Source organism: Mus pahari, chromosome 9 (assembly GCF_900095145.1).
Source record: "Mus pahari chromosome 9, PAHARI_EIJ_v1.1, whole genome shotgun sequence".
Taxonomy (NCBI): domain Eukaryota; kingdom Metazoa; phylum Chordata; class Mammalia; order Rodentia; family Muridae; genus Mus; species Mus pahari.
Genome location: NC_034598.1, coordinates 92,247,137 through 92,275,099, shown reverse-complemented (window position 1 = coordinate 92,275,099; position 27,963 = coordinate 92,247,137). Strand labels below are relative to the sequence as shown.

Below are 27,963 nucleotides of genomic sequence, written 5' to 3'. Positions count from 1 at the left end.
CCCAATGGAGAAGCTAGAGAAAGTACCCAAGGAGCTGAAGGGGAAATATATTATGGAACTGGGTCCTTAAGGGGTGGAACAACAATATGAACTAACCAGCACCCCCAGAGCTTGTGTCTGTAGCTGCATATGTAGCAGAGGATGGCCTAGTTGACCATCATTGGGAAGAGAGGCCCCTTGGTCTTGCAAACTTTATATGCCCCAGTACAGGGGAATGCCAGGGCCAAGAAGTGGGAGTGGGTGAGTTGGGGAAGGGTATTAGGAACTTTCAGGATATCATTTCAAATGTAAATGAAGAAAATATCTAATGAAATAAAAGATAGATCCACATTTAAAGGCATGTTAGCTACCTAATTTTTTTCAAAAACTTTATTTTTAATTTCTTAATTCAAAAAACCTGCAGCAAGGACATTTTACTTTTCTATATTTTTTTGGATTTGTTTTGTTTTATATTTTTATAAAATAGGGGCAGAGTTTCTCTGTGTAGAATTGGCTGCTCTAGAATTCTGTAGACCAGGCTAGCCTCAAACTCAGATCTGCCTGCTTTCCCCCCCCCCCCCGTGTTGGGATTAAAGGTGTGTGCCACCACTGCCCAGCTGTGTCTGAATTTCTATTTTTGACATTCTTCAGTGTTAACTGGACAAGTCGGTTGTGCCAGCTCCTGAGGCCAGGCTTCCACACAGTGTGAAGGTCCAGTGGCATAGGGCTGCCGACTGGGCAGGAGAGTTGCAAAGCCTTTGCTGGGTATAGATACTAGGGTAGTCCCACCCGTGAGAGAGGGTGCCGCCGTTTAACACGTATGTCTTGTCCTAAATAGTCTTTGACACACTGCATGTTCCTTTCCTGCCAAGCTCGCTTTTCTGTCTCCAAGGGGGACTATTATATGACCCCAAGTTTGGGATTCTTCTCCCAGTTAATAAGTTCACATGAAATGGGGATGGGAATTTGTATTGTTTATTGTGATAGCAGCTCTGTTTTTTTAACTCTACTGCCTCTCATGTGCAGAATTCCCTTGCCTTTCTCCATAATTATATTGAGAGATTCAGATCACCTTTCCTCTGGAGAAGAATCCCTGATTCAGGCAGGGGCTTGATGGGTTGTGTATTAGAGTTTTACTCTTTGTGTGATAGAGGGAAATATATTATGGAACTGGGTCCTTAAAATATACTCATTCTTAAAAAGTTCTGTTGTTTAATAAAAATAGAATTTTAACTTTGAAGTATTATATGTGCCTTTTCTCTGACTTTTGTATATTTTACATTTCAGGTAGGAAATGCAGATGTGCCTGATTACAGTTTGCTTAAGAAACAGGATCTTGTCCCAGGAACAGTATATAAATTTAGGGTTGCTGCAATCAATGGTTGTGGAATCGGCCCTTTCAGTAAAGTCAGTGAATTTAAAACATGTATACCTGGTTTTCCTGGAGCTCCGTCTACAGTCCGCATTTCTAAGGTAGTCTGTCAGGGCCGGCAAGACTTGACTGTGACACAAATGATTTGAAACTCCTATGTTGAAACATTCACATTAGCACTCATGAAAAAACCTAAGAGAAGTGGATTAAATGTTAAAAGTTTGTTTTAGTAGCCATGTATGGTATTTTTCGGTACCAGATTGCAAGCTGAATTATAAAATGCGAAGCACAGAAGGACTAGAAGTCAGCGTGTTGTCTGGCCTGTATCACCCAGAGTTCATTCTGGAGAGTTCTAGATTTCAGAGCATATGAAGCTGGGTTACATTTTATTATAAGCCTTGGCCTTTGTTAGGAAAGAAAATGCCCTTTGGGGATATGATAGGAAGCTTGGATATTTAAACTGTACTTTGTAAAAGTGTGTGTGAACTGTAGAGCCAGTTAAGATGGAGTCTTAGTGAGCAGTGAGGATGACCCACCGCAGGGAGGCTCTGTCTTGTAAAGGCACAGTGATCCTAGAGAGAGCTGGAGAGCCCTTCACCTTTCTTCTTCTTTTCTAGAATGTTGAAGGTATCCACCTTTCCTGGGAGCCTCCAACTTCACCTTCTGGAAATATTTTGGAATATTCAGCCTACTTGGCTATCCGCACAGCACAGGTGCAGGATAATCCAAGCCAGCTTGTGTTCATGAGGATCTACTGTGGTCTTAAAACCTCATGTATAGTGACTGCTGGGCAGCTGGCAAATGCACATATTGATTACACATCCAGACCTGCCATTGTGTTCAGAATATCAGCAAAGAATGAAAAGGGCTATGGACCAGCCACACAAGTCCGATGGCTTCAAGGTAACAGTAAGAAAGCTCCTTTGAGTTGAGTTGTTTTTATTAAAGCTGTTGTGATAGTTATTTATTAGTAACTGGTTATGAACATCTGTTCTTTGAGAGTATTCTCTGACTGTATTTCTAGCAGTTATGAATTTTGAGTTTGTAAGTTGTTCTTAAAATGTATTTGCTCACTTCTAGATCCAAATAAAGGTAGAAAGAAGCAAAGACTGAAAATTAGTATATGGATTCTTCCTTACCCATGTAGCTACTTATAAAGGAAAAAAAAATAGCAAAATGAAGATAAAAGCCGTAAGGTGTATTGGCCCTTTTCTCTTACTCAGTCAACCTGCGGCCACTGAGATGAGTTTAGTCCTGGCTGGTGTACACTGCTGCTGTGGATGTTCCCATGTTGTAAATGCCCTGTCTGAGTACCCGCCGGCCTTAGGCCAGGAGCAGGAGTCTTCTATCAGCTATCTCTCAGTGCAGAGGATCTGCGATTCCAAGTTTAGTAGCCACCTTACTCCCTTATCTTCAGTTATCACAGGTGAAGCAATTAAAAGAGAAAGGCTAGTTCATCAACTCTGCTTTTGAGTTTTAAAATTATTTTCTGAGAATCCCAACAAAATATAAAAAGGATAGTGGACAGTCTTGATTTGTATCTGACTAAGATACCTGAATGTGTCTTTAGCTAAAGCACTTAGTCTATCTGGCCCTTGATCTCTTCACTAACAAGTGAAGGAGTTAGGAGAGTTTTCCTTTAAAGTCCTTTCAGCTCCAGATGTTCCTATTTTCCTTGGGAGTTGGCTATATCCCTGAACACTGTCACGTGTCCAACAGGACCTAGGTTTTTACAGTGTTTTAAACATTTGTAAGATCTTTGTAAATGCTCTAGATGTTTTATTTTTGAATTATTTTTACCTCAAAATTGTATAAGCTTTTTTATATCAGAAAAAAAGCACTAGATGGCCACTTCAGGCTCCTTGCCACCTTAGAGATGCAGAAAGCTCCGAGATCACTTGGCTACAGGGAACTTACTCTACACCATTTGAAGTGTCATAATTTGGCTGCCTCGTCAGTTAGGAAGTTCAGTTGGGAAGTGACTACATACAGAACAGAAACTGCAGAGAAGACGTTTCAGGCCCAGGGCTGCAGTTACCACGAGCACAGGTCCGCTTCTCTGGCTATATGATCTCATGCCAGTTTAGAACGACTGAGTAGCTGTGCCCTCCAACCTTAGTGTGATATGCCCAGTGCAGATGAATATGATTGTGAAGAATTGATATATATATATATATATGCCAGTTACTAACTTAAAGTGTATAGAATATTTTAATATATAATTTTTGTAAAGAACTGGGATTTTTATACTACAGTATTTGTAATTAATGTGTCTCACTAATTAAATTTTTCTTGAAGAAAATATGCAAACTATTAGACACATGAGTGGCTTCTGAACTCTAAAGATAAAAGAAATGCACTACTATGGTGTTGTTAGGATACCTTTTGGGGTACATGGATCTTCCTAATTAAAAGGGTCCTTTCCAAGCAGTGTTTACGGGGAGGCCTTTGGTTGGTTATCCCAGCAGTTCCCACCGGGAGAGCTTCACTCTGCCTTCATTTAATTTATGTGCTTTGCTTTGGCAGCGCTTGCTTTTTGCACTAGTAGACTTTGAACTTACCTCATTATTATGTTTGTAATCATTTGTGTAGCTTCCATGATGTGTCTGATAGAAGCTAAACATGTCTTAACCAAAGTTACATGGTATGCAGATTTGCACAGATCGAATAGTAAGTAGGCTTTGCTGTATATGTGAACTCAGTCAGCTAAGGGGAGTAGCCAGTCTTAGAAAGTGTGTGTGTTAAGCCCAGTTACTTTAGTAGAAAACTTTGGGCTTCCAATCCTATTCTTTGTATTAATTAACAGTCTGCATCTTGAAAACATTTATCTTACTATTGAGGAAAAAGTTGATGTAAAGCAGACTAGAACGTCGGTTTTGTGCACATTTTAACCTATTTAGTATGTGGTTTAGTTTATTTTGCTTAAAGGTATCACCTTCTATTCTAGACCAGGAGGCAGATGTGAGCCCATGGTTCTAATACACGTTTGCTTCTTTGAAGAAAAGGTAGCCTTTCTATACTGAGCGATTTGTTGAAATAATAAACCTTTTTACCTCAAGAATTGCCCAAATTGTATTTTTTCTATTGGCATTACTTCCTTAGCATAAATCATGTTTCTATTTCTGTTATGGGACTGGTGGCTGAAAGATCCCCTTAGCATCTGTGTGGCTTTGCTGTTAGCAGTTCCTATGGTGCTAGAGCTGCATGGCCGTGGAGTGAGTAGAGTGGCTGTTCTGCCAGCGTGCACCGCGGCAGCTTCTAAGGACTGTACGTCGTCAGCTGCCATCTTCAGCACGCAGACCTTGGTGGGGGTTTTTTTGTTGTTGTTTTTGTTTTTGTTTGTGTGCGTATGTGTGTATTGTGTATGTATGTGTGTGTGCGCGTGTGCGTATGTATGTGTGTGTGTGCATGCGTGCGTGCGGAGAGTGACCCTGGAGTTTTGGGCACCTAGGCTAGTGTTCTAACAGCAAGCAGCACCACAGCCCAGGCAGATAACTCTTCCACAAGGAGTTTACCTAAGTTAAGTTTCTTTCTTTTGTCTCCAAGCTGTATAGCTGTCTTTGTGTCACAAGCCTCTTCCATGTGTTCTGGACTTTGGTTCACATAAGAAGTAAAAATATTGTTGATACTGCATGCTCTTAGTATGTTTTTTTAAATACTGTATTGGCCTTATTTTAGCACATTGTTTTGGCAGTTTAACTAGAAATAAGTTATATATAAACTCAGTCTTTATTTAAGAACTAAGAGAATCTGTTTGCATGTGTGAGGTTCCTTTGCCCCATAACCCAGATACATGTATAATCACCTGCGGAGGGGTAAAACTGCCGCTCAGTGTGTCCCAGACTTGTAGACTAGCAAAAATTGCTTCTGCTTAGAGTGTCTGCTGTAACTAAGGGGTTTTATTTACAGTGATAGCATATTAACATAAAGACATGTGTTATGTTCTCTCTGGAGTGATTACTATCTGGGGATCACTCCTGCAGTCACCTCCTAAGTGGAGAGGCTGCCAGTAGGCTTGGTCTGGGCCACTTGAAGTGTAACTGCTGTGCTTCCCAAGACTGACTTTAGGCAGTTGTATGTATTGTGTACCAATGACATGTAAAATAAAAGTACCTTTTTCCATAAACAGTTACAGGTGGTATTATTTCTTTGACTCAAAGTGTAGTATGGCAGAGCCTGTCTGTAGAGTGCTGATGTGTGTCATTCACTGGATACAACAGGATCTCTAACCTAGGATGGACCCTCAGAAACTGAAGTAGGTTGTGCTCAGGAGTCAAAATGGGGCGGATTTGAAGGAGAGTGGCTTAGTGTATTTAATAATCAGAGGGGAATAGACTTTTTAGTTTTGTCTTGCCTTACCCTGCCTGGTTCCTAACTAAAGAAATCACAAGACAGAAAATGAGTTTAGGAGGGAGATACTAGGACCTCTCAAAAGGGGAGGTCCTGATCTGAAGTTACTGTAGTAGTTAATGAGATTAGTGAATTAATCTCTTGTATTTGTTTGTTCCTTTTTGATGCTGTCTTTTCTGTTTGTTTTGAGACAGGATCTGACTAAACAGCCATGGGTGCCCAGGAGTTAACCATGTAGCTTATAGGCTGACCTCATCCATCCACCTGGCTCTGCCCCCAAGGATCAAAGGCGTGTGCCACTAAACAGGGCAGAAATCAGTCCCTCATGCCACTGCTAAGCTTACTAGGCAATACACTGTTTTGTTTGGCTGGGACAAGGTCTCATTCTGTAACCTAGGTTGACTTTAAACTCATGGTAACCTTCTGCCTCAGCCTCTCAAGTGCTGGGATTCCAGCCCAGGTTATACTTAATTTAGGATTCTTACCCTTAGGGATGTAAGGTGACCCTGGCCTTCCTCCCCTCAGTATAGTGACAGAAAAGACCCTGTACTTATGTATTTCTGTAATTTCAATGTTTTATGCTGAGCATACATGAAAAAAACCTATAATGTTCTAGAAAAAATTAAAAAGCAGGTTCTGTAAGCTGAATGATAGCTGTAAAATCTTGGGGTAGTTAGCCTCCACGTCCCAAATGGCTCTGTCTTCCTGTCAGTGTGGAGCTGCTGTCCTTTGCAGATAGAAAGGCTCTATCAGACACCGAGCGTGTGTATACCTAGTAAAAGAACTGCAGTGCTGAAGGTTTCAGGTTCACGAGCTCTTCATTCAGTTTTTCAGAATTTCTGAATTGGGGACCAGGCTTTTACTGATTGCTGAACTAGGAGATGTTGTCCCTTAACTGCTGCAAGTCCATAAAAATGGGCACAGACAGGGATGTTGGCAGACAGTCTAGAAACCGTTGACATTTTTCACATGCCCAGAAGGGATCTGACCCTGATGACCGCAGAGAGGCAGTTGAGAGTGGCTGTATGTTGCCCAGGTCTTAGATCCACATAAGCATGCAAATGCACAATTAGGAGAATGTGACCAGGCAGTGCCATTCAGTAAGGAGGCATAGTTTACTTTACATTGATGATTAGTACATCAGAACCCCAGGCTAGCTGAGACCTTATACACTCCAGCCTGGCTCATTATCTGCTTTGTAGAAGTCACTATACATAGTGAGCAAACCACTCATGCAGAGACGCAGCGGTGGCAGAGGGCTGCTGTGAGCTTGTGGCCTCTTGACCAGCTTCGCCGAGAAACCATCCACCCCTGGTGGTTTGCTGTGCCACGGACTTCCCCTTTGCTGTTGACTGCCGCAGATTTGCACTGCAGCGACTGAAGTGGCAGTGTCCTCTTGATGGAGTAGAGCACAGCCTCACATCTTTCTTGTTTAAAACTATTTGCAATGAAACAGTGCATACCAACTATAAACTGTTTATATGGTGTTTTAAAAAAAAAAGTAAAAATGAGATTTTTATCAAACTCTTGTTTAAGAAACAGAATACTCTTCTCTGCCTAGAAACCCCTGCCCTTCCCCGCTTCACACACACCGTGCCATTGAAGTGTTCTGGATTTGTTTTAGTAATTATTCCTGTTTTTATTTGTAGCTCTATCATACATGTGTATGTGCTTAATAAAATGTTTAGATTGCCCTGGTTTTGAACTTGTTGTAAAAGGAGACATGGTGTATGTATTGCATGACAGATTTTTCTGGAATGTTTTACGTTCACACACATGTTTATAACATGACCATCTTCCTCGTCTTCCTGTCTGTATAATACAATTATATGCGCATTCTGTCTACCAGAATTTGGATTGTTTTTCCCAGATTGTTGCTACGGAAGACATTCTACCCAGTTGTAATGTACATTCTGTTCCTTGTGTCAGTGTTGAGAACAGTGACAGCACAGGACATACTCAGTAAATGAGAAATGTATAGCTTCTTGTAGCCACTTCCTTGTATGTACAAGAGTTCTGTCAGTTCTTTGAGGTATTACACTGTGGTTCAATAACCACCCCTTTAAGAGGGTCTTTGAAGACAGTCTTTAATCACAGCACTGAGACAGTTGTCCTTTTACTGCTTTCCCCAAGTTTCAGTATTATCCTGAGATGTAGCATCACAGCTAATATCTACTCAAGCATAGACATGATGTTTCGTATCTGTCAGTCTCTGCTTTAGTTTCTTGTGTGGGAAGAACTAGCAGATGCACCCTTCATGTGCCGTAGCTCTTCCAGTGCCTCAATAATTTCTAAGAGTGTTAGAGTTCAGAGACCATAGATTTGAATATCACAGCTTGCAGGAGTCTCCTGTAATGCTGAGCTGGGCTCTGAAGGGCTGTCACTGGCAGTGTCCCTGCCATTCCTGTAGCTACACCTTGGCAATTTGGCTGTCTGGTACTTGCCAGTTAGGTGCACATTATAAGTATTTCATGTTGGGTTTAATTTGTATTTTCTTTATTACTGATGGAATAATTCTCCATATATGGGTCCTCTTCTGTGCAATACTGATTAGTGTCTTTTGCCCATGTTTGGTAAGTTGTTTTTCATCGACACATATGGTTTCTGCATATGTTCTGGATGTCAGTCCTTTGCATATGGTTACATACATTTCCTACCAAATTTGTGCATTGACTTTTGTAGTTGTGTTGAATGTGCTAATCAACTGGAAAATGTTTCCATCTTTTCCATGTATGTTCCCAGTCAGAAGCATGTGATATCTCTCCATTGGTTAGGCTATCTTTAATGTCTTCCAATAAACAAGTTTTCCCCACAAAAGCCTCTATGTCTTACATTAGATTTCACTGTAAGAATTGTGTGTGTGTGTGTGTGTATGTGTGTGTGCATTCCTGAGTACATATGTGTTTTGTTGAGACAGGGTTTCTCTGTGTAGCCCTTGTGTAGGAACTTGCCTTATAGACCAGGCTGGCCTCAAACACAGAAATCTACCTCCTAAGTGCATACCTGACTAATTTCATACTTTTATGCTTCCTTTTCTAGTCATTGGAGACTGTGAAAAGTCTTAGATTTAGCAAGCATCCAAGTTCTTCCCACCACTAACCTGTCTGCTGCCTTTGAGCTTTTGTTTTGTTTGGTTGGGTTTTTAAAGTAAGGTCTCACTCACTATGTAGGTTTGATGGTCCTGAGACTCACTGTGAAGATCACAGTGGCCTCAAACTTACAGACATCCTCCTGTCTCTGCCTCTCACGTGTTGGCACTTATTCATTTTCTTCTGCCCATTATGGCTGTTTTGTTGCGGTCCTTATCTTACTTCGCACTAGTAGGCCCTGCAGTACAACGTTGAGGAGCATAGATGCGCATGAATCACCTCAAAGAAGACGCATCATTATTTTTATTATATAATTTGTGTTGTGTGCTCACGGGATAGCCAGAGTGAACTCTTAAGTTACCCTCTAGTGTCCTCTGCCTTTGGACAGGAACCCTCCCGGAACCGGAAGCTCTGTCTCAGCCCTCAGTGCTGGGTTAAGAAGATGTGTTTAGCCGTCCACTGTTGGGAAGTCTTTATACCTCACCTGGACTGGTTGAGAAAGTCCCTTTCTGCCATAGATGCTGGTATTTTATAATGAGTAGTTGTTGAGTTTTACTGACTGCTGCTTTCTGCATCTGTATATGACTGTTCTGAAATATTAAATTAACCTTTGATTCTTAGTATAAACTCATCTTAGTCATGGTATGTATGTTTCAATATATGTGTGAACCTAGTTTGTATTTTTTTAAAAACCGGTACACAGGCTTGGTAGCTAAGTGCCTTTACCCACTGAGCAGGAATTCCACTAACGCTGTAAGATTTTTATATCATTTTATATCATTTTGCCTTCTTTTGTTACTCAGTGTTTGGGGTTATTAAAAAGATGCTATCCAGGCTGCGTCCCAAATGAAGTGTAAAGATGTAATTTGCTGTTGATACAAGAAGCCTTGTTTGGCTTTTTGAGACAAGGTCTCTCATGTAACCCAACTTGGTCTACAGCCAGAGATGACCTTGGATTCCTGATCTTTCCACCTTTACCTTTCAAGTGCAGGGATTACAGACCTGGAACTTGACACCTAGCACTGTAGGGTGTTGTAGTCTATATACAAGTCTAGGAACCACTGACCTGGATGTAAGGTAGCACAGCACTGTGGGAGACCCCATTTACAGTACATGAAATGTAAAACCAGGGAGGGGTAAGGGTACCTCTCACTGACCAGGGATCCTGTCTCACCTCCCTAGTGCTGGGATTACAGCCATGTGCTGCTGTCCCCAGGTGTAGTGCTCCTGCACGAGTAGCAAGCACTTAACCATTGAACCAGCCCCCACAAGGAAACATTTCCCAAGCTGTTTCCAGAGTAAGGACCGGCCTAGCACGCCTTGAAATGGCTTGGATGTAACCTTGATGCTATCCGTGGTTGACCGCTTATTTTCCACACTTATTTTCCAGAGTGTTTTGTTTCTTTTTTCTTTTTTCTAAGATTTATTATTATATGTAAATACTCTGTAGCTATCTTCAGACACATCAGAAGAGAGCATCAGATCTCACTACAGTTGGTTGTGAGCCACCATGTGGTTGCTGGGAATTGAACTCAGGACCTTCGTAAGAGCGGTCAGTGCTCTTAACCGCTGAGACATCTCTCCAGCCTCAGTGTTTTGTTTCTTAAACTGGGGAAGAGGGTTAGTGAGTGTGAGTGCAGGTGCTGGTGGAGGATCTGCAGTCATGGATGCTTGGGAGCCACACGCCCACATTCTGCAAGAGCAGTAAGCACTCCTAACCACGGAGCCCTGGGCCCCTTGCATTTTTATGTTGAGCAAGCATCTTACTTTCTTGCCAAGTTGTCCTCTAACTCCTGGACCAGGCGGTCTTCCTACATCAGCTTCACAGTGCTGGGCTGTCAGCCACATGCCCCACGCTGTTATGCTACTATTCATACGTGCATGAGCTTCTTGACATTAGCTCCTGCTATGCCTTGCCTTGCACCTTGTTTATTACGTTTGTGTGGCCGTGAGGAGGCAGAAGACAAAGTTCCAGAAACCCCCTTCCCTCACCCTGTGAGTCCCCAGCCTTGGTGGCACACCTGCTGAGTGGTCTTACTGGTCCCAAGAAACGTGTAGCAACTCAGTAGTCAAGATTCAGAACGACCTTTCATCATCCGCACTCTTGGATTAAGTACAGAAAGCAGGAGCAAAAAATAAACCAGACCTGCCACTGCCAGTGAGGGATACCTGACTTACACCTAAAGGGACAAAAGAACACACTATCATGTGCTGTAGTCAAGGAGTGTGTGCTCCAGTGTGATGTGCATACCAGTTTCTATGCACCGTCCATCCTGTGTGCAGTGCTGAGGATGCAATGTGAACAAGGGAGCCAGAGAGAGGACATCACAGCGTCCGTCACCTGCAGCTGTGACTTAACAGACTAAAATGTGGGATGACCTAGAGGTGGGGGTTGGCCTTGAACTGTTGCTCTTGCTTCCACTCCCCAAAGTCTTAGGATGATAGTTATTGGTATCAGAAACCCTTGGGAACAACTAGGGGTCTCAGCAACTCTGATTAGCCTAATTTCACTGAGTGACTAAAGGCATGTTTCATCTACTCAGCTTCTTCTAAGAGAGAACTGTGTGTATACATACATACTTAACATCTTGAAAAATGATAGGTGTGTGCCACAGCATACATTAAAAGCCAGAAGACATCCTGGACAAGTTTTTTCTTTTCTTTCTCTATAGAGGTTGTGAGGACTGAACTAGGGTCGGCCTTGGCAGCAAGCACCCTTACCCACTGAGCCGTCTTGCCAGCTTCCTGTTGCTTCTATCTCATGGCTGTACTATGGACACCTGAGGTAGACTCTCCTAAGTAATTCAGTTAGAATATTAAAGGTAACCGGATTTCTTTAGCTCACAAGGCAATGGGCATGTTTTCAAGAGGGAAAACTGAGAAGCAAATACAGCGCCCACACCAGTGGACTAAATACCAAAGTCAGGGTCCTTTAGGTCCTGAGAGCTACTCCGGACTTAAATGGCTAAAACCTCACTCGGAAATTATTGTAAACTAACGAGCTTATTAAAGATGGGAATCAGGCGGAACCCAGGACAGACATGAAGCCAACACTGGGCATGAAGGCCCTGTGTCGGGCACATGCAGAATACCTGCTCTCTTCCCTGTGTGAAGAATATGGCTATCACCCAGAGGCCATTTGCTTTTGCCCTAAAAAGTATTACTGGCCATGAGGGTCAAAATCCTGTTTTGATGTATGCTTTAAATATAAAAATGGTCAGCCATCTCTTTATCTTGATTTTTAACTCAGTCTTTATAGCTGTAGAGAATGGTCTGGTGCCCAAGGCTTCAGACTATATTAGTGAGGTAGGGATGACACCTGGGTAGGACATATTCCTAAGTGAACCCACACGCAAGGAGCAAAAACCTTCCTGCTGTGTATCTGGCAACCCAGCAGTTCTACTTCTAAGAATTTATTTCAAGAAAAGTTACGATGTACACAAGATTCAGTGAAGGGCTGTTTATAACTAAGAGATGAAAAAGGTCAAAATTTGCAATAGGCGATTAAATAAATTAATCATGATTCAGTCATACAACAGAATAAAAACCCAGTAAAAATGATGCAGAAGACCATGCATGATCTGGGGAAGATGTTTACAATATAGTAAGTGAAAAACCAGTTACAAAACAGTGTGTACAACACGAGCCCACTTTTATAAAAATATACATATTTAGCAAAGTAAACGGACAAATGAATTTATCAAAATATTAACATTGTTATTTCAACACAGTAGGATGACTGTTGATTCTGCTTAACCATCATTTCCCGTTCTTTCTTATGTGCATTTTCTACAGAAAGGTTATTACTGAAAAGGGAGTTAGAGGAAGAGGGTGTTAGTTAATCTCTGAATAGCCAGCCCTGTGTTCCACAAAACTCCTGGCAAAGTGGCCATTACTGTTCAGCCTGGACCTAGGAAACTGCTATCTTTTGTCCACTGTAATCCCCAAAATTTCCTTCTGGACAAACTATACAGTAAACCATTTTTAATAGAGCTAGAACTACCACAGCACATACACAAAAAGTCAAAGTAATTACTACTAAAAAAAAAGTAGATGAGAAAATAGAAATCTTCACTTTAAAAAAGGGACCCAAGTACACACCACTAAACTGTACCAAGCTACATCACCTAATGTTAGTTTACTGCAGACAGCAGCGTGACAGCAAACTAGAAGGCTCCCGTGTCACGTGATTCCTAGTGTTCACTGCTCCCCTGCTTGTCTACCCTCTGCTGCAGCACCTGCCCAGAACCATGCCCACGGACGGCTCAGTTCCCACAGCCTAACAGGAACCTGACCTTTCCGTGAAGGTAAAATGACTATCAATGGACTGAAAAGTCCCTCTTCGTGAAGGAGACTAACACTTGAAGAAAGGGACCATTTCCAGGGTGCTAGGACCACATCAAAGGGAAATGAATTCTAACAGGCTTGATAGTAACTGAAGCTGCCTGAACAGCCACAGTTTAATGGGCACCAAGTTTAATAGGCCAGACAAGACTTGCTTCTGCATCTAACTTAATTATTCAATTACAATTAAAAAACAAAAAACAAAGTTGCTTAAGCTATGACTGTTTTACCCAAAAAAAAAAATTTTTTTTCAATAAATAAATGCTAAAACATCTAAGTTACCATGCAAGATAATATATAGCCAAGACAAACTCAAATTTATAATGAAGGCAACTTTCATTCAAAATGAACTCTACCCTTATATTTTATTAAAAGGGTAAACATTATGAATTAACCCAGCTGCTTACTTGAATTACAAAATAACATGATTCAATATGAAAATAAGAAACTGTCTACAAATCTCTGACAGTAATAAATTGCAATATACAATGCATACAGGCGTCATACAGAGCAACAAACTCTCGTACAAAACAAAAATATTTTAATACCTTTAAAATCCAATTTTTTTCTTTTAAAATCATTCATGAAAAAGATTCTCAAGTCAGAATTAACACCTCAATTAGTCAAGCATCAGGAAGCTACATTACAGCTACTTATAGTACAAGGAGGCAGCTTCACCCTCACTCCCTCCCATGCCTCTGCCCCAGACTCCATCAGACTCTCTCCACACAAGCCCGGTTCCGTCCTTCCTTCCGATCACGAAAACTGAATTTGCTGGACACCAGAAATCTAAGATTGGAAAATATAAATTAAGTTTTTTTTTATGTCAGATGACACCAAACAGGCCACAGCAGGGAACTACCCCCACCCCAGCTGGCCAGGCCACCCCGGTCAGAGCTACTTTAGTTCTCTTTATGCAGATGTGGCGAACACTTGTGAAATGTCTTAATCATTAAGGAATTCTGGTAGTAATACACATTTTGAGAAAATCTTAATAATGAATTAAGAGTATGGGTGATTAAAATAATCAGTGAATCTAATCTGTCTTTGCAGAGGCAGCACCCGCCATACCTGTTGGTAAGACGTCGTGTAAACCATAACGTTTTGCTGTTGACCATCTGCAGTTATTAAGCCAGCTGGTAACTGGTTAGCTAAAGGAAGGAGAGGAAAAAAAGTTAGACGGAAATAATCTTAGTTGACCTTATCCTTAGCTTAATGCCATTAATGTCCCATTACATTTCTCCTATGATAGCATAATATTCTCCCATATAAAACCATAGACGTCATGTTTCCAAGAAGTCCCGAGGAATACGAGCCATTCTCTGTCCTACTGTGCCTGCCTGGTCGCTGTCTCAGACCTCTACAGTGCACTTAGCAACAGGGTTTGAGTCATGCACAGACCTGGCCTTATCACAGGGCGTGCGTGGCTGGAGCGCCACAGGACCGAGCAGCATGGGTCTTGTAGGTCAAGTTTCTTGTGCTAACAGATAAGCCTAAAATGTTACATTACAAGCTCCAGTTCTCAGGATCCTGTCTCAGGACTCTTCACCCCTAACTAGAAGCTATGGAAACGACTCATACCTATGAATGACAGGTCAGTGTCGTCCCAGTTAAAACCTCCGTGTATCTCACTGACCTCAAACACAGGGCATGAATTGTAGTGGTCCTTTAAAACAGACAATGGCTACACGCTGCCCACCAGGCACCGCTGCCTAGCAGCACTGAGCGCCTACTTACTGAATGCCTCTTCCGTGAGCTCTTCGCTTAGTCCATCTGTAGCGGAGACTGCTCCCCCAATACCCTTCTCTCCTTTCATGGCCTAGGGAATAAAGAAGCAAAACAAGCATTCCTATCACACTGTTTCTAAATGAGAATGCTCATGTCATGTCCAAAATTGAAAGCTTCTCTTAGAAACCTTTATAATACTTTATAAATACTTTCTGGAATGACCCCCAACCCAGCACACAGAGTTATCAGCCACGTGGGATATAGTGGGAAGCTCCAAGCTTAGAGTTTAAAATTCCCAAATAAAAGTTAGTTTGAGCAGGAGCCCTCTGAAGCCCCGCCTGCTCTCTGGCCTGTGGTATTGTGGGAGTCTACCACTAACAACGCATCCACAGCTAGCATGAGGACTGAGTTCAGATTCCTAGCAATCCATTTAAAAGACATGTGTGGTGCACACACTTGTAGCCGGGGCAAAGGCAACAGACAAAAGGGTCTCTTGGGCTCTCTAGCCAATTGGTGCACTTCTGGCTCCATGAGAGACCCTGTCTCAAAAACTAAGGTGCAAGTGGACAGACAAGAGTCATGTGTAATTTGTATACAAGTATGCACACACACACACACACACACAGAGTAGGGTCACATCACCTCCTCCTGGTCTGAGAAGTCTCACACAGATGCAGTACAGACCACTGCTTACACAGACTTTTCAACAAGCTACACACAACGTGCTCTACGTCTCCTTAACATAGGAGACACCAAAGTGGAAACTATTTAAAGCTGCCCATGGGCAAGGAGTTCAGGCCCCAAACTCAGAATCCCTTTAATCACCACCCAGTTGCTCAAGTCTGTAATAATCTAAGGAAGCAATAAAGGCTTGGTATTTAAATGCTCTCATTTAACACATTAAATACTACCGGAAATGTTACCTGCTGCAAAGCATTGTAAGTGACATATTGTAAACAGTAAGTGTCACCTACCTCTCTGAACTTCTGAAGGTACAGTTTCAGAGGCTCCACGTAGCTGTCAAAGCCTAGAGTGGACATGGCAAACAGAATATCCTCCCCATTGATTGTCTTCCGCTTCTCCTGATGACACCTTTCGCTTGCTTCAGACGTTATGAAGCTTATAAATTCACTCACACATTCCTGAACACATTCTTTGGCATCTTTTGCGATCTGAAGAAAAGAAGCCTTAAGTAAACTTGTAGGAAATATAAGTATTACTTTTTAAACAGCTGCAAAAACAGAGAGCCACACAGAGCATACCCATTATACTGGCAGCGGCTCAGCTATCCCAGACTAGGCACTCTCTATGTAGCCAAGGATGACCTGAACTTTTGATCTTCCTGCCTCCATCTCTCAAGTGCTGGGTCTCGAAGTGTTATTTTAAAGCCCAGAGCTTTATGTATGTTAGGTGAGCACTTTACCAACTGAGCCACATTCCTAGAGCTGATGATGCTAAACTTTAGTCCTTAAATATTAATATATGTTGGTCACAGCCAACTCAGAGTCAGAATAAACAGAACAAGCATGTACATAAAAGTCAGGGAACTTCAACTCTTCACAGCAAGCAGGACTGGATGGTAAGAGCCACCACACTGAGCGGTCGGTCTACCATCCCGTACAGATGAAAGCCAGAGAGCCAGGAAGGTCAACCCCAGCGTGCCTGCACTGAGCACGTACTAGGTTCAGGCTCAGGGAAGTGCTCCTTTAACCAAGCACTTCTATAATAAGGACGTAGATAAACAAAAATGGACAGGAGTTAGTTCAGTGGTTAAGAGGAAGCAGGTTCAAGTCCAAGCATCCACATGGTAGCCTACAACCATCAGTAACTCCAGTTCCAGGGAATCTGATTGGCTCTTCCACCCTCCTCAGGCACCAGGCATGCATTTTGGTACAGACATATAGGCAGACAAAACACTCAGATACATATATAAAATGATGTTTTAAAATGTTAAAAAAAAAACAACAACAAAAAAAAACCTAAACAGTAAATTCATAGAAGATTTAGAAAAGAGTAAATCTTGTTTGTTTTTTTTAAACTATTGAGGCTAGAACACGTCCCGTATGGGCTGTGAGTGTTGCCTAAAACAGCACACAGTCGCCACATCGCTATGGATAAACCTCGTCAAGTTCTGTGGTCTGCTAAGCATGGTAGTAAATGCCTTTAATCATTGGGAGGCAGAAGCAGGCAGAGGCCAGCCTGGGCTACATAGCATGTTCCAGGCCAGCCAGAGCTACACTAAATAAGACCCTGTCTCAATGCATACACAATCAGATAAAAGTTCTGGGACCTAATAATGAAAACCAAATAAATCAAACAATTCTAGAGCCACTTATAACAGCACTGACACTCAAATGCCTTCCTGAAAAATTAGTCCCTGGGCCCCAGCAAGATGGTTCAGTGGGTAAAGGTGCTTGCTACCAAACTTGACTACAAGTTTGATCCCCAGGGCCCAAATGATAGAAGGCAAGAACTGAATCCTGTACGTTGTCCCTTAGCCTTTCCACATGTTCTGTGGGGGGTGCACATATCCATTTTACATGTGGAAAGAGTACATGAGAGATACACAATGCACTGATGGAAAACAATGGAAAGCAAGCCAGGTGTGATTCTGTATTTCCTAGAAGCCACATTAAGTTAGTATTTTTTTTTCTAGTCCATATATATAAAGTTGTTACAGCTGAAACATGGAATCAATTTAATTGGAGGTGCTTCCCTGCCCTCCTCACTCCAGGCCTCTAATGCCGGGTGGGTTTAGTTTCAGCATGTCTCTAGACCAGCCACATTTCAGCTGCTTGGTGGCCTCAGATGGCTAGGGTTTGGGTAAAAGACAGGGCAGGCATGAACAAGTCTGGAATAATTTCTCTGCTCTCAAACATAAGGAGGAAATTTCTCAGATCAGAACTGGGCGTGAGTAACAACATGTCAAAAGTATATTTACTCTAAGCTTCACATTCAAAACAACATTTATAAAGGTGATGGGAAAGGTATATAGTAGATAAAGCAGCAGCAGCAGTTATGAAAATAAGGCAACATAGAAAGCATGGACCAACCTCCACCCAAGTGGCATGGACCAACCTCCTCCGCCTAAGTGGCGAGATCAGTGCTGAAGTTTGTCTGTTTTATGACACAAGGTCTCACTATGTAGCTAAGGCTGGAATGGAACCTAAGTAGCCCTTGAACTCCTGGCAATCCTTCTGCCTCAGCATCCCAAATGCTGGAATTAAAAGCAAGTGCCACCACACCTGGCTGAGGAATGTTTTGCGAGAAGCATTCTAAGACAAAGCTACTGTTTGTCAGTGGAAGTGCATGTCAGATCTACTTGTATAAAAATGCAGAAAGCTGTTTCCAATGCCAATATCATGGCTGACATTCTAGATTATGAGGCACGTGGGGGATGGGATGAGAAGACTCTATAAGACAGGACACTGGGCAGTAGCCAAGCAGTCAGAAACAAATATTTGCTGTGCTGAGAGGCTGGGACTGAAATCAATAGCTAGCTACTGATTGAACTATGCATACATGTGTCTTACAGTTTCCACTCCCCCTCCCTCCCCCTGCAAAAGAAAAGCCAGATAAAGTCTCCTCTACGTTACCTTTCCTGTTTGAGGTATGGCATTTTTCATTATCCTAGCCACATTTGCAATTGGAAGATAAATATCTTGTTCTCTGAAACTTTCTTTTGAACCATTTGTATCTTCATGATCATTCATGCTGTCCTCAGTATCTAAAGAAAGTTTTTTAAGAATTAGGTTTAGGGGCTGGAGAGATGGCTCAGCGGTTAAGAGCACTTACTGCTCTTGCAGAGGACCCGGGTTCGGTTCCCAGCACCCACATCAGGCAGCTCACAACCGCCTGTAATTCCAGTTCCAAGGGATCTGACGCCCTCTGCCTCCACAGGCAACTGCACACACATGGGGCACATAAGCTCACCCAGGAACACACACATAAGTAAAAATAATTTATAAAGCTTTTCATAATTTTACTTCACCCTTGAAAAGACTCCCTGCAATGGTCTAAAGCAGGAGCCTTGTGGCTCATTCCCCAAGGCTCCTTAGACAGCATAACTGTTCTTTGCACGTTTCCTCAGGGCTACAACTGACCCACTCATCTCACACCCAGTGCCTAGCAGTCTGTGTTCACTGTCATGGAAAAATCCCACCACCCACTCTTCAGAAAGCTCTGCTCCGATCCCTATAGCACCTTCCAAAATGCCCCCTGCTTCATGCAGCACACCTTGGCTAGTACCCTTGGCTGGTTGTCTGAATGGTTTGATAGTTCTTTTCACCTCTCATTTCTTCCCCTACAAATCAGCTTTGTGTGACTGGGACGTGATTCTACAGAGCAGATGGGGATGTAGCTTAGTGTGGAGTGTTTGGCTGTCATGCATGAGGTCTTGGGCTTAGTTCCCATTAGAGGCAGAGGCAGGGCTCATTCAGTGCCTAACTTAGCTATAAAAGTCAGTCAGTAGCCTACGTTCCTTACATGTCGATAGATAAGGTTTGTGTGTATCCAAAGCAAGTGTATATAAGCCTGTATATGTAAAGTTTCTAAAGTATAAAACTCCTAGCATTTACATAAACTTGTTCATATAAAGTTTATATTAAATTTTATAGACTCGATTACTGACCCAATCGGATAATGATAATATAGACTCTACTAACACAAATCCCTTCACAGCTCCTAGAAATAAATATCAATGTTTAAATTTACAAATGGCACAAAAGCAAACTATTTCTAGCATATTAATCTAAGAATTCCTCTTATTTACTTTTTGCAGGGAGTCAGTGGTCAGTTCTGAATTTCTTTAAAGCACACCTTTACAGTAGGGCTCTTTCCAGAGCTCAGCAGACCCCTGCAGACCCTCTGGAACTAACGCGAAGGCCCTGCCCTCAGTCTAGAGCACTGGTTGTATCCCCAACTGTGCACTGTCTCTCCTTTCTCTCATCGCTCTTCCTCTCTCTCCCCCACTCCTTTTTCTTTTAAGACAGGGTTTCTCTATGAAGCCCTGCCTGGTCTGAAACTAGCTCTGTAGACCAGGCTAGCATCATGCTCAGAGATCCGCCTGCCCCTGCTTCCTGAGTTCTGAGATGAAAACTGGGCACCAACATTTCTGGCCTTTACTTCTTATTTTGATAAAGGGTCTCACAAACTTGGTTAAGCCAGTCCTGAACTTGTAACCCTCCCACCTTAGCCTGCCAAACAGCAGGGATTATAGGCCTGCTCCACTAGAGCAGGCTCATTTAGATTCCAGTGAACCGAGGCATGTGATCGCTCACTCTGCTGTGAAGACACTGGTGACCTAGGTGTGGCTCTAGCTGTGGCCTTACCATCATGGGGCTGGATCACATAATGACTTCCTCCAATGTAGTCTGCAGAAATCCCTAGCTGGGAAGCGTCTGTGGTAGAGCTGTCGCCATCCATCTAGAGAGACAAAGGCTTTTAGTGCGCCTCAGAAAACAAGACCCTACACTTACTGTCATGGATGTACCAATTATAGTTTTCAGTTTACCTTACTCAAAGAAAACATTCTTGACTTGGCAAATATTTCAATAATTTGCTAACTATTCAACATACCTGTCCATCTTCCATATGTAAGAAGTATAAATTCAAGAGGAACAGAAGAAAATGAATCCACAGTATATACCTTTTGCCTTTCAACTACGTATCCCTCAAATGCCATTCCGTCAGCATTAACTTGTCAGACACTTTGTCAGAGCGAGCAGAACAGTCCCGGGAAGTGGGCCAGCCCATCCCCTCAGCTTCCTGTGAAGCCTAGAGGCCTAAAGACTAATCTGCTCCCGCAGTGTGCCCCCTTTCCTGCCTGTCCCCCACACCCCCATGGGGTCTGACTGAGGGGGCAGCCTCTTGTCCAGGCCCACGCCCCATGCCAAGCTTCCCACAGGTATTTGAATGAGCCCACTGCCTGAGTCTAATATAAGTACTTTCTCTTCCCCGGGCTCCTCACACGTTGATTCTTTAAAGAAAAGGAAATATCTAAGAGGCCTGAATACAGATAGTACAAGTACAACCACAGACAAGAATAAGCCCTACAGTGACTATTTCTGCCTGTGGAGGTCTGAGGTCAACTTCAGGTTGCTCCTCAGGGGCCAGACACCTTGATATGAGACAGTCTCTCATTGACCTGGAACTAGCCAATTAGGCTTGGCTGTCTGGCCCGTCTCCAACCCCACCCCGGGCTGTGCACACCATCACAGCTGGCCTTTTCATATGGGTTCTGGAGACTAAATCAACTACATTATCTCTGCAGCCCTGACTGCTTTTTTGTTTTTGTTTTCAGTCTCTTTAGGGCTACGAGAAACAAGAACTTTAAATCTGGGTGGGGGAAGTAAACCACTGGCCCTGAATAGACCCTACTTCATGCGGCCACAAGCAGACCCAGAGGCTTTCTGCTGTGCAAACAGTAGACCAGGAGGGACTGGCCTGTATGCACAGAGAACTCAAGACTGCATTACCTCTATGACAGTTGAGCAGGTGGACTGTAACTGGCAAACTGAGTAAGGCCTAGGATCTGTGTGAACTGCAGCCTTCACTTCTAATAGAGTACAGTTAGCACCCCGGGTTGGCCCCAATACACACACACCGGGCTAGTTTCCACGTCTCCAATATGGCATGTCTTCCATGCATCTGGTAGCTTTGACATGTAATTCAGCTGTAGACAGATACACTTGATCTGTCTACACAGCTGTCTTAAGGAACCTGAAACAGTCTATGGAGATGCAGGGTCTCTGACCCGCCCACTCATTTTTTTTGTCCATGGAACAATACTGCCCTCCCTCTCACAGAACACCAATGCACCATCACTCCAACAGAAAATGCTACTTCTCTGACCACCAATGCCCTCCATGGCTACAACAGTGGCCTGCTGGCCACAGAGAGATGCTCTAGGAAGGTAAGTGAGGTTCTACTGCTTTATAGGAAACACAGCCAAAAGCTTTGTCTCAGAACCTAAAGTTGGAACAAGTCTTGACTGGTGAGGTCTGACAGCAGAAATTCTTGGCTAAGTGGATGTCCACAGGACACTAGGAGCTTTAAGTTCCCCAAGCAGGAGTCTGTTCAAGGAGCTACCTGGATCTAGAGATGAACTGACTCATAAACACAACCAAAGATACTAAAGCAGAAAGCTGACGGCTGTCACCCTGCTGTCTGCTAGGATTGGTGGTTATTGTGTGGATTGCCCACACTAGCCTTCTAAGCACGCAGATAATATTATTTCACAGTTGTCAGAATTAGTGGCAGAGCTGCGCAGACGGCACGCAGTTACTGTGGGCACTGGCTTGCCTCTTCCTCTTCTAAAGCCGTGTCCTCTGCTTAACTGTGTCTTTGGTTCTGTCAACTCCACGCCTCTTTTCCTTGACTCTTTCTGCCATTAAATCCCACTCAGACTTTAATTTCAATATTCTCTTCCCTGCTGGAATTCTTGATTTATCATGTTCTGAAATCTCCAAACAGTGTTCCCTTGTCTGAAGCCAACAGCAGCAGCAACACTCCTTCAGGTGACAGCCTCTCTGTGTGTGTGATGACTGTGTCTCTCATGTGCTAGTGACTGTTCCATGGGAGGAACCGAGGGAAAACCTGAGGGTTTCTTTTCCTATGACATTTTATGAAAGAGAGTGCAGATGAAAAATCAACCGACAAGTATTTCACAGACTAGTTAGTGTTTATTGGCCCATGTTTTGTGTGATTATCGAACAGTAACACAGATAAGGGCTCTGTCCTCATCCTGCAGAGAAAACAAGATTACACAATCTAGGGACAGGTGAGGAGTGCAAAGCAGTCTATGTGGACTTGAGCAAGGTGGATGAGCGGAGGCCTTTAGCTCACAGGGCTGGTGTGTGAATCAGGAGACATCTGTACATACTGAGCATGCTATAACGGGAATACTCCAAGTTTAGCATTATGTACCAATCTGTATCTCTCTCTACCTATACTATACATATACATATATAATAGTAGTTGTTAAATGCTGATATAAACAATGACAGTCAGCCAGCTAATTGCTAAGACTGCCAAGCACTAAGGAAAACAGAGGTTTTGCTACTACCTCACTCCAAGAGGCTTCACTAGACTAAGCCTGAGGGGCCAGAAAAGCTCCATTAGGAGATGGCATTTAGCCAGCAGTGGTGGTACACGCCGTTAATCCCAGCACTCAGGAGATAGAGGCAGGCCGATCTCTGAGTTTGAGGCCAGCCTGGTCTACAAAGCAAATTCCAGGATAGCCAGGACTATAGAAAAATCCTGTCTTGAAAAAATAAACAAAGAAGATGCCATTTAAACTGAAGTAAAAAGGGGTTGGCAGGGAGCAAGAAGATGTTTCAGACAGAAGGAATAGGAAACGCTGTTATCTTATGGACGAGCAAGGGCCACCGAGGGGGGTTCTAAGTGAAAAGAGCAGGTATTACCCAGCACAGAAACCGGAGGGAGGGAGGGAGGGAGCCAGAAGGCAGAAGGGTGTGTGGCCCTGTCACTGCAGCAGGAAGTGGGGTAAGATGATCCCCAGCACCAGATACACCAGTCACAAGTTACCACGTGTGCATCCAAGGAGGCACTTCCTAGGCCTAGGGAACTAAGGTCCCCAGGTCACCTCATTGCATTAGGTTCGGTGACTATGCTATCTAGCTGAGCTGATGATGCGTACTATTCTTTAACTATGATGTGATGATGCGTCTTACTCCGATTTTAAAAGCAGCAATATTAGCCCATACTAATCCCCTGTGAATCCAGTAGACAGACAGGCAGAGCGACACTGTCTTCTTTACTATGCCGATTTTCTGAGCACTTCTAAATCCCTCAGGAGATGCTCATGGCCCTATGCAGCAGCTATGAAACAGCTATGGGCCTGCGAGACAGCTCAGCAGGTAAACTTGCTTGACCCCACGCCTAACAACCGCCAGCATTCGATCCCTTGAACCCACAATGAAAGGAGAGAACCCAGTTCCACAAGTCGTCCTCTGACTCCACCTCATGCCTGTCACATCCAGCACAAAAGCATCAACCTACTGTCATTACTTTCTTTTCGAATCTCCTTTCCAGGCACTGACCTTTGCTCTCATACACAGCCTACCCTCCTACCTGCTCTTTATCTTTCGGGAGTAACAAACAGTATCAGGAAACCTCATCTCTGTATTTTCCAGCCCCGCCCACTTCCTTATTCCCGCTTACACGTGCCGGCTCATTACACATACAGCACACGGCACTTGTGCTCTTGTGGCTGTGAAAACCCTCCCTTGCCCCCATCCTGTCTGCCTCTCCTCTCGCTGCAACGCATGGTTCCCACACAGCTTCCCATTCCCATTTAAACTCCCTAGTGCATGCTTCTAACCTCCGAATGCCAATGAAGCGGCTCTGAAGGCCGCCAGTGGCCCTGCCAATCTGACAGGGCTGTGGCAGTACTGACACCACCTGTCCCACTTCTCTTCTCTCCAGACCTCTAGAGTAACATTACTCTATCTCCTAACTGTCAGTTTCAATCCAAGGTTCTCTCTTTATTCCTCCCCTTCTGGTGAACTCATTAAATGTTACCTCTGCTTTCAGAAACAGTCAGTTTACAATCACCGATTCCCTGCCATGCAAGTACCCACTGATGAACTCCAAGACACTGAGTGTACAGAACTCTAATAAAGCCCCACGTCTGCTCATCCGATGTAACTATGCCAACGCTGTTTTCCGCTCTCCACCTGGATCTGCCCCTCCTGTTCTGTCCCACCGGACCACCCACTAGCCCTGTCAAGACTAACTCACCAAAAATGCTTCCACAAGATCTCCGGCATCAAACCCAAACCTCCTCTTCAGAGCTTTACAAGGAGGTTTCCTCTGTAACCTCACAAAATCCTTAGTACTAGAGCACACCTGGAGGACCACCAAATAAATGTAGGCCTCTCATTTGAAGAGTGAAGCAACGGTGACTCATAGGAACTGTACCCTGCCTGAGGTCACAGATACCATAGCAGAGCCAGATCCAGAAAACAAAGACAGGCCAGGTGGGAGGTCGGCACAACATTTTCCTGTGAAATCCCCACCTGGGAAACGTGGCGGTCCCCACCTCCAAGCCTGTGACTCACTGGGGTGTCCAGGCTTTTGCTTTGGGTGACACCCCTGACCTAGCCATATCCCACAGTGTTTAGACCCTGTTCAGGCCAGGAGGATCCCTCCTGGCATTCCTAGGTCAACCGCACCCCTCTTCTTAGCAGCGTGTGCAGGGAGATTCAGCCTGTTCCATTTGGCACATACCACATTCACTTTCAGTAATACCCTGCCAGCTGAGCAGACAGCCCACAGACGGGCGGGCAAGCTCTTTACCAGACGGTCTCTCTGGCACTGACGGGGCCCACGGGAATCAGAGAGCATGTGCCAGTAGCTGACAAGAGGCGAAGGGACTTAGCACAGGTAGTCTGCCTAAACTTAAGAGTCACTACACAGCCCTCTCCAATACATCAGCTATCCTTTAATTCCATACAAAATTAACCAAAAAGATTAAATAAAACATACTTACTGTCTGAAATACTGTCAGAATTGTGTATCAGTGGTATTCTCAAATACCTGTCAAAAAGCTGGTGGATCCTTGTACAATTTTAACCTAAAAGACAAACATACAAACATCTATTAATAGTAAAAGTGTATAGACTATAGGCTTTCTTAAAATTAAAGAGGACACAGGTCATCTTACCTGTTATACTTAATCAATGGAGGGTGAAAAGTTAATTCTACAGGGAAGGGGGGAAATGGCTTCCTAACATAACCCTGAATTTGCTTTAATAATCAACATTCATCACAATACTCCAAATAAGGGATCAAATTATATATTATGCAAGAGACTGAAAACACATCTAAATTTCATAAAATATTAACACCAAGGACAGAAATATCCTACTCATAAACTTGAACTTTTGAGGATGAATTTTTTTTTTAAGTGTTTTAGAGATGTACACATTTTTAAACTGAAAAGGGAAGGAAACATGTCAGACTATAATGCATTGAAACTATCTTACGTGACACGCATGGCCAAGAGGGCACACCAAAACAAACAAATCCACGGGGCCTTTATAGTTTTGAAGAGCCATTAGTGTGAAATGAAATTGCATCTAGACAGCACTTCGGTCTCACTGTAAGGCATAAATGGCAGAGCAAGCAATGACAGTACTGGGACCTTATTTGCTGGTTCCCCCCCCCTTTTTTTTCCAAAGGAAACAATTAAATGGGAGGAAGGTGCAAATCAAACATCCATTCCATGTTCATGATTCGCACTGAAGCATGAAGTGTAGTGCACAGCAGGGAAAACACAGGGCTGTTGAATTTTAAAAGTCAGCACTTAAAAGGGCTCTGACAGCAAAGACTACCTGACATTGTTATAATCTTAAAAGTAATCTATATTGCCTTCCTATATATGTCCCTTTTCTAGACCCAAAACTGTTCCTGTAGCTTTAAAAAGTGTGTTTGAACACTCAAACAACATTGAAGGTTGGGTATGTTTATGCATCTTGCTTAGAGTGGGAACGGGGCGAGAGCCTTACCAACCCAAATAGTTGGTAAGTATATATTTAGACTTAATCCATTAAGAATATATCTCTTCATATGGAAAGCATTTTCTTCAGGGCAGGTTATAATCTGTGTAATAGCTCAAGGGAATGCATACATCTGCTTGGTGTTTGAAGAAATGCAAATCTGTATCCAAGAAAAGCAGATTCCCTTCCTCCAACCTCCTTTCTTTGGCATCGACAACCACTGCTTTGCATCGATAGAATCCTTAAATTAAGCTACAAAGAGCAGTGCAGAGGAGGAATAATTTGCCTTTAAAGGAATTCTGGTTAAACTCTCAGTATCTCACCCATAAAGCTCCTATTTATTAATGCCACTACTACTGACCAGTTGAGCCATCACTTTCTGTTACCGATTAGTTTCCTTACTGAGAGCTGAAGCCACCCGGGTGATTTGTGGCACCATCCACAAAACTAGGGTCTGTGAAGATTAGCGGGGTGCCATTTTTTTTAAAGGTCGTCTGCTACCTAACCTTGCCTAAATCAAACAGCCCCCTTCTAGACTTCAGGCATGAGAGAACCATCTGCGGGTGCTCGGTAAATTCTTTGTTCTCGCAGACCCTCCCGCCCCCCCAGCACGGGTGACGGAAACCTTCGTGCAACCTCCGAGGCTCCCTTCCCACCTTCGGGGCAAGTCCGGGGCGAGCCAGCCGCCAGATGGCTGCATGCTGTAGGCGCGGAGCGGGCCGGGGGCCCGCCAGGCCGCTCGTTCCTCGCGGGGACCCTCGGCTCGCAGGTGCCCGGGCGGCCCCGCGGCGCGCATCCCCCCGCCGCCCGTGCCCAACGCCCGCCGCCGCCGGGATGCGGGAGACAAAGCGGCCGCTCCGGGGCGCAGCGTTCCCCGCCCGCCGGCTCTCCGGACAAAATGGAGCCGGCCCGGGGCTGCCGCCGCGAGAGCCCCGCAGCCGCCCGGCCCAGCCCGGCCCGGGCTCGCGGCCCCGCGCACAAAGCGCCCGCCGCCCCGCGCCCGGCTCGGCCCGGCCCGGCCCGAAGCACGGCGGCCTCGCCCGGAGGCCCGGCCCGCCCGAAGGCTGCGGACTGCGAGTGCCCCCGACCGCCGCGGCGTTGGCGGCGGGGACGGCGCCGGGAGGAGACGGACATTTCATTCGAGCTAAAGTGGAGTCGGTTTAGGAGCGATCATTGGCCGAAGCGAGACACAAACCTCCAATGCAGCCCTGGTTGGCTCCCGTCTCCAATCGGCTGTTTGGTTGGACAGAAAATGGCTGCGAAGGAACCAGTCCCAGCGCGGAGCTCCACTTCCAGGACTCGGCCTCCCCTCCCTCCGCCGCGGGCCGCTTCCCTCTGCGTGACACCCTCCCTCCGCGACGCCCGCGCCCGAGGCCACGCCCCCCGGACCGCCCCCGGCCCCGCCCCGGAGCCCCTGAGCGAGGCGCGCGGTCCGTAAAAGCGCGCGGGCGGGCTCTGGATGCTCGGCTCTTCCAGGCTAGAGGCGGGCGTTCTCGTCCCGGGCTCCATGCAGAGCGAGCTTGCTCTGCCCTCTTTCTCCTTCCAACTCCTCCGTCCCCACCAGCCAGCGTCTCGCCCG

At 44.4% G+C, this 27,963-nt stretch overlaps 2 protein-coding genes across 3 annotated transcripts in view; one reads left to right on the top strand and one right to left on the bottom strand.

Annotated features, from left to right (window-relative positions):
- Hcfc2 (host cell factor C2) overlaps nt 1-5,747 on the top strand; it is a 43,698-nt gene extending 37,951 nt beyond the window's left edge. The window contains exons 13-15 of the mRNA XM_029542344.1: nt 1,267-1,452; nt 1,969-2,254; nt 4,299-5,747. Of these exons, the coding sequence (XP_029398204.1) occupies nt 1,267-1,452; nt 1,969-2,254; nt 4,299-4,330 (504 nt within the window). The 3' untranslated portion in view covers nt 4,331-5,747. The remainder of the gene's footprint in view (nt 1-1,266; nt 1,453-1,968; nt 2,255-4,298) is intronic.
- Nucleotides 5,748-13,091: 7,344 nt separating this feature from the next.
- Nfyb (nuclear transcription factor Y subunit beta) lies at nt 13,092-27,717 on the bottom strand. 2 transcript variants are annotated; one of them, XM_021204963.1, is made up of 8 exons: nt 27,580-27,717; nt 25,376-25,459; nt 20,193-20,286; nt 18,459-18,589; nt 15,837-16,034; nt 14,872-14,953; nt 14,206-14,285; nt 13,092-13,923 (listed from the first exon to the last, which is right to left on the bottom strand). In XM_021204963.1, the coding sequence occupies exons 3-8, from the start codon at nt 20,284-20,286 to the stop codon at nt 13,891-13,893; spliced, it is 618 nt and encodes a 205-aa protein (XP_021060622.1). In that variant the 5' UTR covers nt 25,376-25,459; nt 27,580-27,717; the 3' UTR covers nt 13,092-13,890. The 2 variants fall into 2 exon arrangements, with proteins under 2 accessions (XP_021060622.1, XP_029398385.1); XM_029542525.1 differs by lacking the exon at nt 27,580-27,717 and adding an exon at nt 27,041-27,300.
- Between the last annotated feature and the right edge of the window lie 246 nt (nt 27,718-27,963).

Bases quoted from the DNA above. Each gene is read 5' to 3' on its own strand.
- Nfyb (XM_021204963.1), bottom strand. From the start codon at position 20,286: ATGGATGGCGACAGCTCTACCACAGACGCTTCCCAGCTAGGGATTTCT. The intron at 14,954-15,836 runs GTAGGTGACACT...TTTATTCCCTAG, and splicing joins ACCTTCAGAAGTTCAGAGAG to GCCATGAAAGGAGAGAAGGG. The intron at 14,286-14,871 runs GTAAGTAGGCGC...TCCTTCCTTTAG, and splicing joins GCTCACGGAAGAGGCATTCA to CTAACCAGTTACCAGCTGGC.